The following is a 17856-nucleotide window of genomic DNA, read 5'->3' on the forward strand; positions in this document are numbered from 1 at the left end:
TTTGAGATTGTACAGTGATACTAAGTAGGTGTGAGATTTTTTCATTCTTAAAAAGGGTTTTTTCGATTCAAGATGTAGATTTAAATTTTCTAATGGTTATTACATAGGTGTTTTCATGTATAGTGTGGTCAGTAATCTGTATAAGAGAGAATACATTCTAAAATCCAGTGACATTTAGAAAGGCATCTTTGTTCTCAAAAGAAATCAGAATACAGAAATATTCGCAGTGCTGATCTTTTTTAGAATTTTTACTGCCATGCATGTTGCTGTAAACATTCAGATGAAAATTAAAAGTGTGCTTTGCTGTCATACTGGTGGGCTGTTCCTCTTCTGTGACATTTTGGCCTTGGTTCCCCATTTGTTTGTCGGGCAGCCTCATCCCAGTGAGACCTCCGGTGACTACGTTCTTTTAAAACCACATAGCAATAGTTCTGAGGTTCCGGAAGACCTCTCACCTGTGACCAGGCAAAATGCCCTTTTTAGTCATATCTTAAGCAGTGTTTGGTGAGACTGAGTCACAGTCGTTTTCTTGTTTTGGCCCTTGCGTTCCTGACGCAGTGAACGGTGTCCTAGCCACAGTTAAGTCAGCACACATTGCCTGGCTGCCCCTCATGACGCTAACAATCGGTGTGTGACTTCTGCGGTGGGGCAGAGGTGACATCACCGCTCTGCGCTGGGGTAGGGCGCTGGGCCTGGGAGGCTCCGTGTTGTGGAGTGAGCCAGTGCCCGTCCCAGGTACGAGGGCCCCAGACAGAGCTTCTGTGTAATTGCTGGATGTTTGCAGAGGCATCCCCAGCTTCCAGAGGAAGTGACAGGTTGGGAGATACCTGAGCCGGGTGTCCTTCCTGGGCTGTTGGGAGGCACACGCTTTCCCCGTGTCTGATGCTGACATCTCGTGTTCCCTGGCTTACAGACCACACACGCTCCTGTCTCAGCAGAAGGGTTCTGGGATGAACAGTGGCAACACAGTGCGCACTGCCTGCCTGCCTACCCGCTGGTGTCAGGTCAGGTCCCACCACGTCACGTATGTTTCCATTGATGTCACTGGGCCTTGTAACTGTCCAAACACCACCCTCCTGCTCCTTAGCTGTGTTCCCCTTGGGTGAACTCAGTTCTGGTTGCTAAAATGCTGCTCTGCTTCTCACAGGTCATGTGGAGGGCAGAAATGCGACCAAAAGGCAGGTCTGCACATAGAACAGGGAGAGGACCCGCCACCTCCATCTTCACACCTGTAGGTCCCAGGCTTAGCTGTGCGAGGCTCCCTGGCCTCATCCCCAGAGATCAGACATGAGTGCCACCTGTTACATTAGTGGCTTTAGACGTTGACACAGAACCTGGCGCAGCTGTCAGAATTATTTGTAGGTGATGCGTGATTGCCACTTCTAAAAACCCATTTATCACAACAAGTTCCCCTGTCCCGGGCAAGGTCCTGACACTGAGGCCCTGGGGGCAGCTGCCCAGCCAAGCCATCAGCCTGAGTGTACAAAACACCACAGAAAAGGGCATTCTACTAAAAATGTCTCAGCTGCCATTCGCTGCACTGTATAGGCTTCCTATTTCCCTTAAAAATTCACAATTAGTACTTTGGAAACCAGTAAAATAAAGTTTTATTTTGTAGTTATTTCCAAAGTTGACAGAGAAATGGATCAGGTATCCCATTTAGTTACACTGATTGCAGAAAATGTTCATAACCACTTCATAGAAATTGTACTGTTTTATAATTTAATAGACGATTGGAGGGGTCACATCATGTCCAAATATTTTAACCTGTAAGTGTAAGAGCTGAACAGCCAGAGGCAAAGAAGGAGCTGTCCGTTGGACATTTTACTTAAACAGGACTCTCTTCTGGGCTGTCACCACCTGGCCGCTCTCCCGTGAGACCTGCAGGCTGTGTTCCCTCCCTCACCTGCTCAGGTGCTGCTCTGTGTCCAGAGAGGCCAGTCACGTAGGCAAGTTCAGATCCAACAGCGTCAGGGGTGCGTAACTTTGGACTGGTTTCCACTGCGGGAACCCAGGTGGAAAATCTTTGACAAACACACAAGTGACAGAAGGATTTTAAGAAATGAAAAGAATGTACAAAGCGAAATAAGTTATGAACAAAATTGCGGGGCCATCCTCCAAGTCCCTGGTGCACGGCAGACTGTGCTGACAGGTTCGAGCGGTCGCGTGCCCGGCTGCAGTTGGTGACCAAAGACTCGTCCTTGAACCCCACAGGCTTGTCCTGGTGCAGGAGACCTTGAGAAAGGATCAGGCTGGTATGACCTGAATGTTCCCTTTTTCCATTCTGGGCCACAAGGATGGACTGAAATGCAGCGTTTTAGACACTTCCCTGTGCCACTGCCTGGTCCTGGAGAAAGGCAGTGACCGCTGCACGGCCTGTGGAGGGGGTGGCAGGGGGGCGTCTGTTCCTGGCGACTCCCATGCCAGAGCCGGACACAGGCGAGGAGAGCGGGCCTCAGGAGCGGGAGATCTTGTCAGGAGGCATGAACCCCGTGTCCCCAAGGGCCCGGAGAGCCACGCGGCCATCAGGCCGGACCACCAGGTGGGTGATGCTGCCGTTGTTCAGGGAGAGGCGGAGCCAGCCTTCGGGAGGGAACTGCAACGCCCTGGAGGGGAGGGGAGGACACGCTGGAGGAGCTGCAGAGCTGCCAGCCCCCACCGGCAGAGCAGACGTTGGGCTGGCGCCAACAGTGCAGTAAGGGGGTGGTGACAGCCTCTCCCCATGGACAACTGGTGGTGACAGCCACAGCCCCGTAGCACTTCCACGTTCCTAAAAATGCTGTCGGGCCTGGCTATTATTTGCTAAAAAGCCCAGTGTCACGGGGTCACCAGGCTCCATGCCCAGAGCTTGGGGGCGAGCGGTATTGCCTCCGCTCACCCCGCAGCCGCGGCAGCTGTCAGCCCAGAGGAATCAGCTTCATGCTCCGTGGGGCACCTGTGCTAAGCCAGCCAGCAGCATGCCCTCCATCCCCATGGAGACACTGTGGCTCTTTCTGGCCCTTTAGTTTTAACACAAGTCGCCTCTACTCCAGGCCCCCCGAGCATTCCTGGGGCGTCTCACGTGTGGGGGTCACTCCAGTCCTGGGGTCTGGAGTAACGCCGAGTCCCCACAGCACCATCAAGACTCGTGTGCTGAGCACCTCTGAGGCTAGGCCTCCAGAGCACATGGGTTGGAGGCTGTGGAGCCCAGGGGCCCCTCTATCCCCAGCAGCACTGGTCTAGGGGGAGCCCCCGCTGGGGCCATGCATGTGACATCTGAGGAAAGATGGCCCCAGCAGCCCTGGTCACAGGCCCAGGGGTCGAGCAGGGCAAGCAGAAGCCCTGTCCTGTCCCTGCCAGATGTGTCGTGAGAAGTCGAACCCCCCACTGCAATGGATGGAAGCACCTGACAAACACTTCCTAATGGGTGGGCGGTTCCCATTACTTAAAATACACAAGCACCCAGCTGGCCTTCCCCCCTACAGGCCGTTGTGACACGTGGCTGCAGCTCAGGGCCGGTGTCACAAAGGCCCTGGGACTGAGGAGCCCAGGGAGGAGTTCCCGACGGCCGGCACTGGAGCAGCAGGATGACTAATGGGTGGGTGCGACTCGGCACAAAGTAAAGCTCTGGGAGCCCGTGGGAGGCGAGCGGACGGAGGCCACGGACTCCTGCAGGAGAGGGACGTTAACCAGGAGACGGGGCCCAAGGGACCCTCACCGGCACACGATGTAGCGGATGACGTTGGCGTGGCAGATGAAGATCTCGTAACTGTCCTCCTGCTGCTTGGCATCTGCCCGGTGGATGTAGTTCCGGAAGGCGGCCTCGATCCTGGCCCCGTCTTCGTAATACTGCTGGGGGCAGAGGGGGGCACCTGAGTCTGGAGGCGCCGGCCGGGAGTGGGGGCGACGGGGGGAGCTGCGAAGGGAGGAGGGGCCAGCGAGGGGGACCTCCGCCGGGGGTGTTTTACCACAGCCTCTGGCTTCCAGTGAGACACGGGCGGGTCAGGCTCGATGGGGGCGCCTTCCCTCAGCAGGTCTGTGCTGACCATGGAGACGCCTGCCGAGAAGCAGGGACTCAGCACGGCGACACCGTGTGTCCCCTCGGGCTGCTGAGGGACCCAGGGACATCCGCACTCACCTGGCAGGTGTTTGCTGATGATGGTGGTGGTTTCGACTGCGCGGGTCATGGAGGAATGCACTATCTTATTAAACTTGAACCCCAGGCTTGCAAGTCGGAGACCAGTTAGCTCAGCCTGTTCACGACCTTGGAGGTGAAACACAGACAATCACACGCCGCCGGAGTCACTCCTGGTTACCCACAAACGCCGTAGCCCTTACCAAGTACCATTAAGGTCGAGGGACAAGACAGGCAGGTTAGTAGTCCTGCCTACTATTTCCGAGTTCCTCACACCTGTGACCCGCTGGCCATGCCAGCACCACAGGTGTGAACACGGGGACCCAATGACCCCAGTGTCACCAAGTACAGGCTGTGCAGAAGCAAGTGCTTGTCCTCAAATACGTCCAAGGATCTAGTGGAAATGTCCTCAGAGAGCCATTTCAGCTGCACGTGGTGACTCCCATGGATGCGGCTTCAGTTACCACTTTTGCACCCAGAACCAGAGCAGTGCAAAGGGCACAGTCAGCGGGACAGGCCACCAACCCCTTGTACTGCCTCAATTTTCATATGCACACAAATGGGGACTATCCCGTTCAACAAAGAAATGTTTAAAATGTAAACAACCACCTCAGAGCACCCTGTATGTTCCTTCCCAGAAATTCCTCCTACAGGTGCACAGGCTCCGGTCACAAAGTCCAGGGAGAGGGGACGCACCTGCAGGACTGTCCCACGGGAGGAGCAGCCCGCCACCATGGGGGCAGGTACAGCTGCTGTCACTCAGCCTCACCTGTTTATTCTCACAAAGCAGACTGAACACAGACCTGCACGTGCTGGTAAAGGATCCTCAGCGGTAAATTAGGTCAAGCAGAACGGTGCACACGGGGTGCCCCCCGCACCCTGCAGGCAGGCTGCGCACGTCAACACCTGCGGCAAGGCCGCCGCGCAGGCAGCCTCTTACCGCACCGCACAGACGGTGCAGTTTTTGAAATTGAAGGCAAGACTCTCCTCCAGCAAAAAGATTACAATTGGCTTCACTGCTGTGGTCTGGAACCACACCCACGATATCTCCAAGGTCTGCCTGCAATATTTTTTAAAGTTGAGGATGTTTTCAAAGCCTGACTTGTGTCAGAGGCTGATAAGTACTGATAATGACAGTGCTCAACTCTGGGCCAAGGGTCCCTGACATGGGTCTGGCCCCAGGAGTCAGTCAGGGCTGAGCCCCAGCCACATACCCAGAGGTGTCAGAGTGCGGTCCTTGTCCCGGGAGGCATCCATGTGGTACTGGGAGTGCCTGATGAGGAAGATGTGCCGTGTGGCCTTGGCTTTGCAGTGGTCTATCCTGGATGCCACGTCGTCCTCTCCAGAGTCTAGGTTCCTCTTCCGCAGGTTGACCAGGGACAGCGGTTCTCTCCTAACGTTAAAATAGGAGACAGTGTCCTGTGACTCCTCTTCACCTGTCACCCTTGAGTATTTCTGAGAAGGGGGTCCTTCCACCCTGGGAAGGCCCTGGGAGGAGCCAGTGCCCTCACCCACCCCAGAGCTGCATGCCAGGCCTGCTGTGGGCAACTGGACGGGGAGCAAAACATACACAAACCCCTCATACAACTTATTCTGCAGGGACAGACTGGGGACAGCAGGGTGACCAGTGACAGAGGAACACCTTAAGGAGCGGCTGCCAGAGGGTGGCCAGAACACCCTTGCTGAAGGGACACTGAGGCCAAGTCTGAAACCGTACCGTCCAACAGTAGCCACTAGCCATGTGGCTACTTAATTCAAAATAATGAAAACGAAAGAAAACAGAAGCTCCAGCTCCCCAGCCACACTGAGCACACTTTAAATGCTCAGCAGCACATGGGACAGCAGGAAAGAAATGCTCCCATTATCATGGGTGTGCTGACGGCACTCTGGAATGTTAGGAGCTGACGGCAGGGGCAGGGGTGCATCAGCAACGCCACTGAGAAGCGACACGTGATGGCAGGCATGTCTGGCGCCTCGCAGAACTGAAGTGAATGGAAGCCGCATGTCTGTGACACTGGCAGAGCCGGGACAAGAACACACTCGGATGGAATAAGCTCGGGGGCAGCAGCAGTGATGCGAAGGCTCTGCCTGGGCCGTGCAAAACCACGGTGCGCGTGACACTGCGGGGGTGCGCGGCAGGGGTGGGCGCTGGGGCTGAGCCAGAGAGGACGCCTGGGAACTGCAGGCTGACCGGCTGACCGGCAGCCCGCGCGGAATGCGGCTCCCAGGCAGGGGCTGCAGACGCGGCGCCGTCCCGCGGGCACAGCCCCGCTCCGTGAATCTAGGCTACAGCCTCAGAGTTGACCTGTTTCCTTAAAACGGCCTAAGATGTTGGGAAGGTTGTCGTGACGTCTAAGAAAGAGAAGATGGCCCAGTCTAATGATGAGAAACAGGCAAACGTAAACTGAGGGACAGTCTACAAAGTGTCAAACCAAAAAAGGGAGAACCCGTCACAGCCAAGAAAGGCCCGAGGAGACATGGGAACCAACCGTCACGTGGGCCCGGAAGAGACCTCGACAACAGGTACAACCTGGGTTAGTCTCCGCACGGTCAGTGGTTGTGCAAACGTGCCCTCTAGTGTAAGACGTTAATAGCAGAGGGAACTCGGGGGGAGGACACAGAGCTCTGTCATCTCTGCAGTTTTTCTGCAAATCTAAAGTTTTACCTTTTAATAACTAAAGGGTAAAGCAAAGAATCCCCATGTCGTTCCTGATACAGCCGGGCGAAGAGTAAACGTTAGTTCTGGGCCCGTCACCCGGCCAAGTGTCCAGCGGGAGCTGGGAGTGTTCGTCCCAGCGTCGCGGACTTGAAACCTCGAGCAGGCACGTGTGTCAAGAGGAGGAAAAAACGAGTGAAACGTCGGTAACCCGCTTTATCGGCACACAAACACTTCGGCATCGGCGCCGCTTTGGGTTTAAGGTTTACGTGAACATTAAATGGGACTGAAAATTGTTCCCCGACCCCAGGAGCCGCCTTGCAAGCGCTCGTAAGGACCCGCGGCTGCCCCCGAGGCGCCCTGCTCACACCCACGCCCTCCTCCCTGCGCCTAGAACGGGGACGCGTCACACCCAGCCCGAGGGCACGAACAGCAGGGACGGCCCTCGGCCCAGAGCTGAAAGCGACCCCTGCCCCGGCCTCCGCGCACTCGCTTCCCCAAACCACCCGGTGGGCAGAAGCGGCGGCTCGGCGGGGGAGGGGGTCGCCTGACATCGCAGCCAGGAAGACCCTGCACGAAGCCCGTCTCCTGCTGCCAATCCGACCGCATCAGCCCCAGACCCATCAGCCCCAGACCGAGCGCGGCGGCGAAGGGCCCCGCAGGCCCGCAGCCCAGCACCCGACCCCGCCCGCCGGCGCCGCACCTGTCCCAGTTGGAGTCCCAGACGCCCGGCCCGGGGCGTGCGACCCCCGCCCATGCCGACGGCTCGACCCCGCGCGGCTCCGCGTCCCCGCCTGCGCGGGGCTTCCCCACCGCCACCGCAGAGAAGAGCACGGCGGCCGAGCCCCCCGCCAGGCCACAAGCCGCCAGCTGCAGCGCCTGCCGGAACGCCATGCCGGGCCGTCCCGCGCTGCTCCGCGCAAGCGCTCATGGGCGCGGACATCCGCTTCCGGCCGGCCGGCCAGCCCCACCGCAGGACGGAAGTCCCGCCTCCTGGGGCGCACGGGCCGCTGACTTCCGGAGCCAGGCGCCGAGGCTGGTGAGTGGCGGCTCCGTGAGCTTTTCCTGCGGTTTCTGCAAAAGGTCCGGGGACAGGGGGCGAGTGTGCGCGCCACGCCACCTGCGGGGCTTGGCGGGAGCCCTGAGGCGCCCTGAGGCAGGGGCAGTGCGGGGGGCCACGGTGACCGGGGAGGCGGCAGAGGCGGTCTCGGAAATAAGAACTTGGGGTTCAGTTTAAGGAACCCTCCGTCCCCACAGCCCTCGCCTTCCCAGGCTGATGCTGCCCGCACTCACCCCCCCGCCCCCCCCGCAGTCTCCCGCCGCCTCCCCTCTGGCTCCGCGGTTGACGGGCACCGCGTGTAAGAGGATTCCGGGTATTTGTTCTGCTGGGGCCAGCCCAGTTCCCTGAGCGCACCGCCATCGACTCGTCCAGGAGTCAGAATTCCCTTTGTGGGACCAAACGGCCCCGCTACCCGGAGACGCCACCTCTCGCTCACCCGCCCACGCCGCTCAGGTTCCCCGCCTCCCGGCGGCGGGCCACCGCTGCTGGGATCACGGAGTGCAGGTCTCTCTTCAGCTCCCGCTTTCAGTTCTTTGGGGGGCACACCCGGAAGTGGACTGCCTGGGTCACCTTTGCAGGTTTTTGAGTTGGGAAGTGATGTGCTCTGGTCTACATTTTAAAAAACACTCTGGATTTCGGAAAATTAATCTATTGCCATGAACTACCCAGATCTTAGTTAAAACATGGTGTCTTGAACTCATACATTTATATCTCCTCCTAGAAGGTTGCTTACTAAGCCAACAGTAACAAGGAAAAAGATACATACACAAGAACATATCTGAGTCCACAAGAAAGAAGAAATCACTTGACAGAATTTTGGAAGCTGGAAATCAAGTCTTGATTGACCTGGGAATATAAATCGCCAGTTGCCTGGACTGGGAAGCCAGGGAGCAAGCTCACTTAGTCCAGAGAGTCCAGAAAGGCGGGGAGTTCCACGCATTACCCCCTACCCAGGACAGGATGGTGGGTAGGGCTGACCAGGAGGACTGTCCTCTGCCTCCCCCTCCATCAGCCATACATTCAGGTGAGTGCTTCACCTCCAGATGGCAGGAGACTAGAGAAATTTCACTCCAGAGGATTTGAACCAGAAGGACTGGATGTGAGACACCAGGCAGCTGAGAATAGGATGCAGTAACAGTACATGAAGGTCACATGCCAGTAAGAGGCCCTCTCACCCTGCTCCTGCAGTTAGCCACAAGAATGTATACCCTGCTCCACTACAAACACCCATCTTTCCTCCAGGTAAGAAATAAAATTTCTCTATGGGGAAACGGACCAGCCCAAGAAAAAAGACCTCAGTTATTGAGAATGGGTGATTCCCAGCGAAACGAGGTTCCTGCTGGGTCAGCCCACAGAGAGTGACACCAGGCAAGTGCAGCCCATTTGCTGTGAGCTCCCAAAAAACTCTTGAGTGGCTTTGACTTAAACGTGGATGTACAACCAAGGATCAACAGACATTTGAGGAAGTCCCGCGTGGGAAAGGCAAAAACCTAAACAAGGGAAAACAAGCTCTGACTAAATAGAAACAGCACATGGGACAGAAGAAAATGTTACAAAATTAGGATTCTCAAGGGATGTTGTAGCCATGACACCAGGGTGGGATCCTATCAGGAAGGAATGGAAGGGATGTCCTGAGTGAGAAAAGAGTGGGGAGGGTTATTGTCACAGGAGAGCAGGACATCAGCTGCAGGCCACCCTGTGTTTATCACACGGCCTCGGGACTCCCAGGAGAGCCCTGGCCATGCCCTGTGGTGCCCGGTAGTTAAGCAGCAGCAGTGTATGTTTTCCCATGACTTTTTTTAAAGCCCCCAGACCACACATTTGTTCCAAAGCCACAACAGTCATTCTGAGAAATTAAAACCACCACTGAAAAAGCTACACTAGAGTTTATTGGGATCCTAATCCAGCCCACAGTGGCTGGTGAAATCGTCTTGACTGTGTTTGAAGTTTCTAGGCAGCACCACCTGAATTCAGCTACTGCCTTTTTAAAGCACAAGATTCTGACATTAAGAGGTTACTGTTTCTGCATCATTTTAAGGCACGTTGAATCAGATTAGTTGCGACCAGGCTGTTTCTGCTCTCACTCTGGGCAGGCGAGCCACTCCCCCAGACACAGCTCGGCAGGGCACACGACCTTCTCTCCACGCCGGCCTCACTTCCCCAGGGAGGCCAGGTACGCGTACCAGAACACAGCCACCAGGTTGGCAAAAAGCACCCGGAACTGCCAGAGAGAACACAGGCCAAAGTGAGTGCGAGGTCCTCACCACACTTAGCAGACACCAGTCCTCTAGGGCAGGGCCCACTCACTGGTGGGTCCAGCCACCCACTGCTGTACTTACTGGCCTTTCCTTTGTGCCCGGCACTGTGCAGGAGGGAGGAAGGGGACAGAGCTCCGGCCACACGAGGCTTACAGACCAGCAGGGAAAACTCAGTGCCTGTCCCTCACCCTCCTTCATGAGCACTTCAGCTTCAGGTCCCAGCTTGACCTGTCACCTCAGGACCGGCCCCCCGACCCCCCCCCCCCATGCCCCGTTCTTCACTCTAAGCGGTCACTGTCCCATTGCCCTGCTGCAGTGCTCTCATAGGCAGACCCCCACCGGAAACCAACTCTAGTCAGGGCGTCTGGCACATCAGCCCCCCAAAAGCAACAGTCTGCCTCATTCCTGCATCGCGGTGTCCCCAGCCTACAGCAGTGGGGCATACAGCAGGCGCTCAGTACACATTTGTTGAACAGACCACTGTCCCTTAAGCATCCATCTGCAGCCACCTCAATGGGAACCCCAGCCACACAGCATTCTGTCCCTGCTGCTTGCAAAAATTCCTGCCTGTCCTCAGATCCTTCCATGTCCCCAGCCATCCTGTCCTCTCACGTCCTTCTTTCCTTCTCTATGCCTTACACTCCATGGTCAGGCCCCAGTTTCATTACTTTCCTGTTCCCCGGTTGCACCTGTGGAAAACCCCAACCCTTACCGCCTCCCCACCCCAAGCCCGGAGCCTGTGCACACGGTGGTCTTCAGCCCCTGTGGCTCCCGTGTCCCGTCCGCTCCTTCCCGTTCTCAGGTTTACAGTTACCGTCCTCATTCTGGCCCCAGCCCACCCTCCACCCTCCCAGGGGGAGGACGGCGTGGACAGAGATCCCCAGTAACTGTCACCCCCCTCACCTCCGATTATACGGCCTCTGTGCTGACACCTGACCCCCTCCCCTCCATTAGGGGCAGCCGGGAACATTGCCAGGACTCGGCTACCTTCTAGCTCCACAGCCTCTTCCCCGCCCACTCCCAACTATCATTTCTCCGCACTCCTTCATCCCCCCATTCCTCAACTCAGCAGGCTGCCTTCAGCCCCCAGGAAGCCACTGAAATTGATCCTGGGAAGGTCCCCTATAAGGGTCATTGCTGAAGCCCCTGGGAACTAACCGCCTCTCATTCCGATGCAGCACCGGCAGCAGCCTCTCCCCCTGCCCCCTCCGGGGTTTTCTGCTACCGAATTCCCGGGGGCCAGGGGCCGGGTTCACCGAGCCTGTTCCTCCCTCTGTCTCATCCTTTCAGTGTAGCTGTTCCCCAAGAGGGTTCTGCTCTGATCTGCTCTCTCTACAACTGACGAAAGCCAGCCGTCACCAGGCACTTCAAGGTCACTCTGGCTGCAGAAAGCGGTTCGCACAGCAGACCTGAGGCTGCTCTCCTAGGAAAGGCCCGGCAGCATCTGGGAACTTGGGTTTCGGGACGGTCCCACTTTTGCACAACTGATAAGAATGGCTCCCGATGCCTGGCCTGCTGTCCTCTGAAGCCTGGCGTTCTGGTCCGCAGAACTGCCTACCTGACCGGCCCCCAGTAAACACCCTAGATGCTGGGTCTCTGATGGGCGTTCCTGGGCAGAATCCTGGCCGGTGTTGGCGCATTTTGTTGGTAAGCCAGAGCGCGCTGCGACAGTCAAGACCTGGGGGTGGGGGAGCGTCGGGAGTCCGCAGTGGATTCCTAGGACCCGACCCGAGCCCTTCTAGATCTGCACCCTGGGGTGGCCTTGGCAGCCGCGGCCCACGGGCTGAGCGAGGCGGGGCCTCAGCAGCCGGCGCTCAGGTGTGCTCTGACGTCACTGAGGGAGGCCCCACCTCAAGGACAGCGGCGCGCTGTCCCCGACTAGGGCCTTTAGTACCGTTCACGTGACACAAGTGTGGGTGGGTACCCGCTCCGGTGCTTTGCCCCGAATCCAGAACTTACGGATTGCGGGCGCAGTCCGGGCCTGGGTGACGCTGAGGCTCGAAAGAACACGGATTGTCGCGAAGGAGGAAAAGGACGATGGGAAACGGCGGGGCCGACGCCCGTGTGCCCTGCCCGCGCGAGCGGCCTCACCTGCACCGGGACGTAGTTGACGTTAACGAACTGCACCGGCGTCCAGACGCGCCAGTTCATCTGCAGCGCCGGCCAGAAGGCGCGCCGCACCGTGGCGGCGCCCGCGGCCGCGTCTCCGCCCTGCGGAGGGAAACGCAGGCGGTGAGCGGGCCCCTCTGCCCTCGGGCTCAGGTCGGGCCCCAGGTCCGGACGGGGGGCCCACACCCTAACCCTGCGGGCTTTGGAGCAGTGCAGGGGGAACAGTGGTGACATCAGTCCACACCCCTCGCCCAGAGCTGGTCCGCGTACATCTGCTCCTCAGGGCTCCGTGGTCAGTTCTTTACAAAACAATCTCCAAAGTCGACGCATTCCCTACCAGACCTTCCAGAAGGACAGGTGCATAATAGCCACCCCACCACAGACGTACGCCACCATAAAATAGGGTGAAGAGTCGGGTAGCAACAGCCAAAGAAAGACAATGGGAATGAACAGACTCCGTCAAAGAACAGAGTCCAGATAATGCCCTGAACTTAAAGGAATGTTATAAGTAAAAGTTTCCAAACACCAGGACGTGTTAAATAGACAGTAATGAGACAGTTCACTATTTAAGTGGAAAACGCCAGGACAGAAGTATATAACCCACTATAAGTAAACAAAACCATGAGAGGACTAGAGGAAAGTACTGCGTGTTTCATCTTTGGGTTTATCAAAATGTACAAAAAATCGTGAGAGTAGAAGAATTTTTAGAATATTTCCAGTATTTTCCTCTAAGGAAGCCCACAAAGGAAACAATGACAGGTCTGAATTGTCTATATTTTAAAACTCTTGTACAGAGAAAAACACTATAAAAAATTCAGTTATATAACTCAAAAATTTTAACTATATGAAGTTAAAATTGCAAGCTATTGAAAAGGAAAACCCAGTCGGTTGTCAGGAGTGTGGGAAATGAACCTCCTAGAGGAAAAAGCTGTTTAAGGGGTAAGAACACTGGAGTCACATAGCCTGGGTCTGATTCCGAGCAAGTTACAAGGACCTAACAGGCCAGTTGTGTACCCTGTGGGCCCGGCTTCCTACGGTGGAACGCTGTCACATGGTGTCTGTGACCAAAAGCCCTGGCCGCAGCGGCTGGAATATGGGTTGTGAATGTCAGTGTGAGTGTGGGCTAGTACAGTCCCACAGATATCACTTAGGTGTCGGGTACTCTATGCACTTTGGGTGCACTTGACATATGATGCACAAGGCTTTGCTTTTTAATGAAAAGATATTCCATTCATATCTGAAGGAAATAAAAAGCCGTGGAACCCTCACTTCTAACGTGGGCACCCTTTGCTGCTTCCTGGCTCAGGCCTCCTAAGGACTCTACTACCAGGGACTTCCCAGCAACCGCAGGTAAGTCCACACACCTTCCCCACTTACCCCCAGGGCCCCTTTACACAACAAGGGGTCTTCTCCTTAGTAACAAGAACTTGAGATGTTGCTTCACAACAAAACCCGAGTGAGAAGCCTTCCCCCTCTGTGACCGGTTGACACACATCTTGGGCACAGAGCAGAAGGCACGAGAGCAGGAGGGGAGGGTCAGGGGCGCCGTTGAGAGTGGCACTGGGCACAGGAGAGCAGAGGTCCCCTGTGGGGCCTGTGGCGTCAGAGCACCTCGGAGGCCCAGGCCGAGTTAGCTCAGGCTTCTGCAGCCCCACTGGGGTCTGCAATTTGTGGACCACAATCTCTTTGGCAGCCTGGTGAAGTGCATGGACCCAGTTTTCAGAATCATGTTTTATAATGTATAAAATATACAGGGCAACAGATTCAACACAGCTATCGGAGTATTCAGAAAAGTTTTATGATGGACCCGTGTATGTGCTTTATTAACAGTGACAAGACCCAACAGCAGGTGCAAGGAGGAGCATAAATGACGTTCAGAGACACCTGACTGTGTGGTTTCCACTGCGGACCCCTGGGCATTATGCTCTGCTCCCGACGTTCACCACAGCACGTGGGAACCATCGCTATGAGGGTCGCTACGAGTTCGCAGACCCTCGAGCTTCTGCCCCCCAATGCCAGGTTAGGAACCCTTTGCTCAGGGAGGAGCTTTGGCAGCAGAGACCAACCTCCAGGAAGCTCATGACGAGAAGGAACAACAACAGGAAGGCCGGTGCGAAGAGGAGGCGGTCCAGGAGGAGCCTCTTGAGCCCCGCCCAGGGGACCTCCGGAGGGATCCAGCGCTCCAGGAAAAGGTAGAAGTAGTGACTCAGCGGCCCTGTGAAGAAGAACCTGAGGCCCACGGCGGGTGAGCTGGGTCGCCCTTCTTGGGCTGGGCTCACCCCCAAACACTGGGTCCCCGCCCTGCTTCCCTCAGCACTGACCACACAGGCCTGTCATCCTTCTAGAAAATACTCTGAGTTTGAATCTGCCGCGAGCATTCCTTATGCCTCTGACAGACCAGGCTCGTTCCTGCCTTGGATCCAAACCACTGTCACGTGGCCGCCTCCTCTGCACTGTCTGCTGGGAGAATTCTTTCCTGATGGTTCTAGGTAACGAACCCACTGCTGTCTCCACCACTCTGTTCCAGGCCTGGGTTCGTTTCCTTCAGAGCACGTATCACTGCCTGTCACGATCTCGTCTGTTTAGTCACATAGTGCCCTCTCTTCGCCCCCGAGAAGGTAAAGCCATCACAGGACAGGATGGTGTCCTGGCTCAGCGGGTGCTCAGTGATAAATAAATGGACCCGCCTTGGGGTTATTTTTGATCAAACCTTCTTGGGGAACTAGCCAGAGTGAACCCTGGGGCTGCACACTGGCTTGTCTGCACTGCTGCTCTTCGCTGTGCAGAGACCTGGACCCGGTCACAGCATCTACTGGGTTAACACGCCTCCATAAAATTCAGCAATAAAAAGACAGGCAGGCACCCAGGGGTCTTCCAACTTCTGACACTTAAAGTCTTTAAACATCTGGTTCCCAGAGGTCCTCCCCACCCTGCTAGAGAAGGACAGTGGCCTCTAGCAGGGCTTCCCAGTGGGCAAGGAACAGAAGGAAGCCTTGATGAAGACTGGTTGGTAAGGCCTCCCAGGCGATTCTGACACACTCCCCCTCTCTGGGGGGTGGGGAATTACATTATGGAAAAAGCTGTGAATAAAGTTAATAATACAAAAGTGATATTTGTGGATTTTGAATTGGAAAAAAAATTACTTACTGCAAAAGACTTCAAAATAATCCATCTATACAGATACTATTGTTGGCCAGAGAGCTCAAGGTAGATTTACTTGGTAAAACTCCTGAATCTCTGTGCTTTTGCAATTCAATAAGTGGTTCAGAAACTGGACATTTTTCAGCACCCCTCAGGACTTCTTTTCTGGATGTTTATGCTATGAAAACAGCTGAGTCTTTTTTCCATTTCCAGTGGTCTTTGTGAGTCTTGAAGGCCAACTTAGATTCAGGTGTGTTACCTGCTCTTAGTTCCCTCAGCCCACTGAAGAGGCCGCTCCCTCCCATGAAATTCAAAATAACTATATAAATCTGTAAAATAAGTTAACATTGTCCGCTGTTCTGATTTTTCCCCATGATTACTTAAACGCTTTTTAAAATTATTTTTCCAAATTAGATTATTCCAGAAACTTGGTACCTGAGCTCTGATGCACTCAGTCCGTGACTGGGTAAACCAGCCACCTGTGGAACTCACCCATAAATGGCATATCTGAGAGGCCCCCTGACATCTAGCTTTTGAGAGCAGTTTTCTTTTTTCCGCTTCTTAATCATCTGGGCCAGGAAGTTCCCGAGTGCGGACAAGATGCCACTGTGGACAGAGAGGTAATGAGAAAAAGCAGCAGAGGCAGGAGGGCTCTGTCCCTGCCGGAGGTAGAGCGGCTGTTGTGAGGTCCTGCCGGGGATGGTGGACAAGTCCTCGAGGGCGCAGCGGCGGTGCAGGGTCCCTGCGTCGCGGGGCAGAGGAGACAGCACCACGCAGTCCCACCCCCACCCGCAGGAGCACAGCCACAGCTCCCCTGGGTGAACTTTGTGTCCATATCCTGGGGCTGAGATTATACTGTGACTTTGCAAAGGTCACCGCGTGGGGGAGGGAGGTCATGGGAGGGAAACTCAGGATGAAAATTCCCTGCATGTTGACTGCGGTGGTGGATAAACTGGACATGTGATAAAACTACAGCAGTGACACACGGGCACACGCGGCTCCTGGACGCGAAGCTGGGCAACCTGAATTCTGCTGTGGACTGGATCCACGCCAGCTCCGGCTGTGACATCGGTTTCTACAGAACGGTACCGAAACTGGGCGAGCGGACAAGGGCGCTCCCTGTATTACTTCTTCCCACTGCGTGTGAATCGACAGCGACCGCAATACAGTTTTAATAAAAAGGTGGAGGCAGGCCAGGGGCTCGCGGGCCTGGTCTGCAGCCGCCATCCGAGCTGAAGTAGTCAAAGGTCTTCGTCGGGCGACACAGACCCTGCCCTCCTCCTGCGCACTCCCCACTCCCTGTCCGGCTTCTGAGCCCCAGCGCCGGCCGCCGCTCCCTCCGGACCTCTGCAGGTGCTGTTCCCGCTGCCAACGAGCGGCTGCGTCCCTTCCGCTCCTGCCCAAGTATCACCTCCTCGGACAAGGTCCCTGTTTCATGTATTTCCCGGCTTCTTGCCTAGTTTCGCGCTAGGATGCCCGCTCCCTGACTGGTCTCAGCACTGCCGGCGCCCGGCACGCGGGAAGCACGCCGTGCATACTTAGGAGAAGCCGAGCTCATGTAAGGGAACACGCGTGTCAAATCGGTTCCCGGCAAGTAATGAGGGCGCTGCCTCCCGAAGACGGCCGCGCCCAGGCCCCAGGCGCTCTGCAAACACAGACCTGACCCCGCGCCCCTCGAGCTCTCGGGCGGACGCAGCCCCCCTATGCCCCCGCGCGGCCCGTCGCCGCGGGGGCGCGTCTGCAGGAGTCTCCCCGATTCTGGCCTCTCCCCTCTCCGGCTCCTGTGGGTGCTCAGCAAAAGGGCCAGCGAGTGACCGTTCCCAGCCGACGGCGCGGAGCCGCAGGCGCCGAGCCCCGGGCGGGCTCCCGGCCTCTGGAAACCCGTTTTACGCCGGCGAGAGCCCTTCGCACCCAACCCCCAGGGAGGCGGCTCCGCTGCTGGCTCTCCGGCCTCGCCCGCCCGCCCGGCCCGGCCCGGCCCAGCCCGCGCCCACCTGGTGGCCGCCTTGGTGAGCACCGGGTAGAGCCGCAGGAGGCGCAGGTACTGGGCGAGCGCCCGCCGCGGCAGCGCCGCGAGCCCGTCCTCGGCCCGCAGCCTGGACGCAGCTGGCGCCATGGCCTCCGGGCGCCTACACCGCCCCGACCCGCCCCGTCCCGGGTCTGCCCGGCGCCGGCGCGGGGACAGCCGGACACTTCCCGTCCAGCCGCGGCCCGCAGCGCGGCCCCGGACAGGGCCGGCCGTGCGCGGCGCGCGCCTCCGCACACTTTCCCCCGGGTCCCTAACGGGCCGCGCCCCGCGGGCGCCGGCGGCGATTGGAGCCCGGCGGGGCGGGGCGGGGCGGGGCGCGCCGAGCCTCCTGACTGGGCGGCGGGCCTCTCGCGAGAGTTGGGGCGAGCGCGCCAAATTTCTCGGCGGCGGCCGTGGCGGCGCGATGGTGCTGAGGAACAGCGGGCGGCGGCTCGCGGAGCCGGGCGCGGACGGCGAGGCCAGCCGGTGAGCGGCGCCGCGGACGGGCTT

The 17856-nt window shown here is 57.1% G+C and overlaps 3 protein-coding genes across 7 annotated transcripts in view; 1 reads left to right on the forward strand and 2 right to left on the reverse strand.

The window, feature by feature from the left end:
- Positions 1-1589: 1589 nt before the first annotated feature.
- On the reverse strand, positions 1590-7705 carry PGAM5 (PGAM family member 5, mitochondrial serine/threonine protein phosphatase). Of its 4 annotated transcripts, none has more exons than XM_090292910.1 (5): positions 7474-7705; positions 5329-5507; positions 3948-4243; positions 3698-3828; positions 1590-2024 (listed from the first exon to the last, which is right to left on the reverse strand). In XM_090292910.1, the coding sequence occupies exons 1-5, from the start codon at positions 7662-7664 to the stop codon at positions 1829-1831; spliced, it is 993 nt and encodes a 330-aa protein (XP_090149036.1). In that variant the 5' UTR covers positions 7665-7705; the 3' UTR covers positions 1590-1828. The 4 variants fall into 4 exon arrangements, with proteins under 4 accessions (XP_090149036.1, XP_090149035.1, XP_090149038.1 ...); XM_090292909.1 differs by having other exon boundaries at positions 3698-3831; XM_090292912.1 differs by lacking the exon at positions 1590-2024 and adding an exon at positions 2428-2606.
- Positions 7706-9697: 1992 nt separating this feature from the next.
- Positions 9698-17575, reverse strand: PXMP2 (peroxisomal membrane protein 2). Its single transcript, XM_090292913.1, has 5 exons — positions 17333-17575; positions 15831-15944; positions 14264-14426; positions 12180-12299; positions 9698-10051 (listed from the first exon to the last, which is right to left on the reverse strand). Exons 1-5 carry the CDS (start codon positions 17452-17454, stop codon positions 9983-9985), a joined length of 588 nt encoding a protein of 195 aa, XP_090149039.1. The 5' UTR covers positions 17455-17575; the 3' UTR covers positions 9698-9982.
- A 185-nt stretch (positions 17576-17760) lies between these two features.
- Positions 17761-17856, forward strand: part of POLE (DNA polymerase epsilon, catalytic subunit) — a 37285-nt gene continuing 37189 nt past the window's right edge. For both annotated transcript variants that reach the window (XM_090292772.1, XM_090292773.1), the window contains exon 1: positions 17761-17832. In XM_090292772.1, the coding sequence (XP_090148898.1) occupies positions 17771-17832 (62 nt within the window). In that variant the 5' untranslated portion in view covers positions 17761-17770. The remainder of the gene's footprint in view (positions 17833-17856) is intronic.

Source organism: Furipterus horrens, unplaced genomic scaffold (genome assembly GCF_987537825.1).
Source record: "Furipterus horrens unplaced genomic scaffold, mFurHor1.1.pri manual_scaffold_11, whole genome shotgun sequence".
NCBI lineage: Eukaryota > Metazoa > Chordata > Mammalia > Chiroptera > Furipteridae > Furipterus > Furipterus horrens.

Coding starts and splice junctions, on each gene's coding strand:
- PGAM5 (XM_090292909.1), bottom strand. CDS start 7,664: ATGGCGTTCCGGCAGGCGCTGCAGCTGGCGGCTTGTGGCCTGGCGGGG. Junction 5,508..7,473: donor TGGGACTCCAACTGGGACAG/GTGCGGCGCCGG, acceptor TTTTAACGTTAG/GAGAGAACCGCTGTCCCTGG. Junction 3,832..3,947: donor ACTGGAAGCCAGAGGCTGTG/GTAAAACACCCC, acceptor CTCTGCCCCCAG/CAGTATTACGAAGACGGGGC.
- PXMP2 (XM_090292913.1), bottom strand. CDS start 17,454: ATGGCGCCAGCTGCGTCCAGGCTGCGGGCCGAGGACGGGCTCGCGGCG. Junction 15,945..17,332: donor CTCACCAAGGCGGCCACCAG/GTGGGCGCGGGC, acceptor CTCTGTCCACAG/TGGCATCTTGTCCGCACTCG. Junction 10,052..12,179: donor TCAACTACGTCCCGGTGCAG/GTGAGGCCGCTC, acceptor TCTCTCTGGCAG/TTCCGGGTGCTTTTTGCCAA.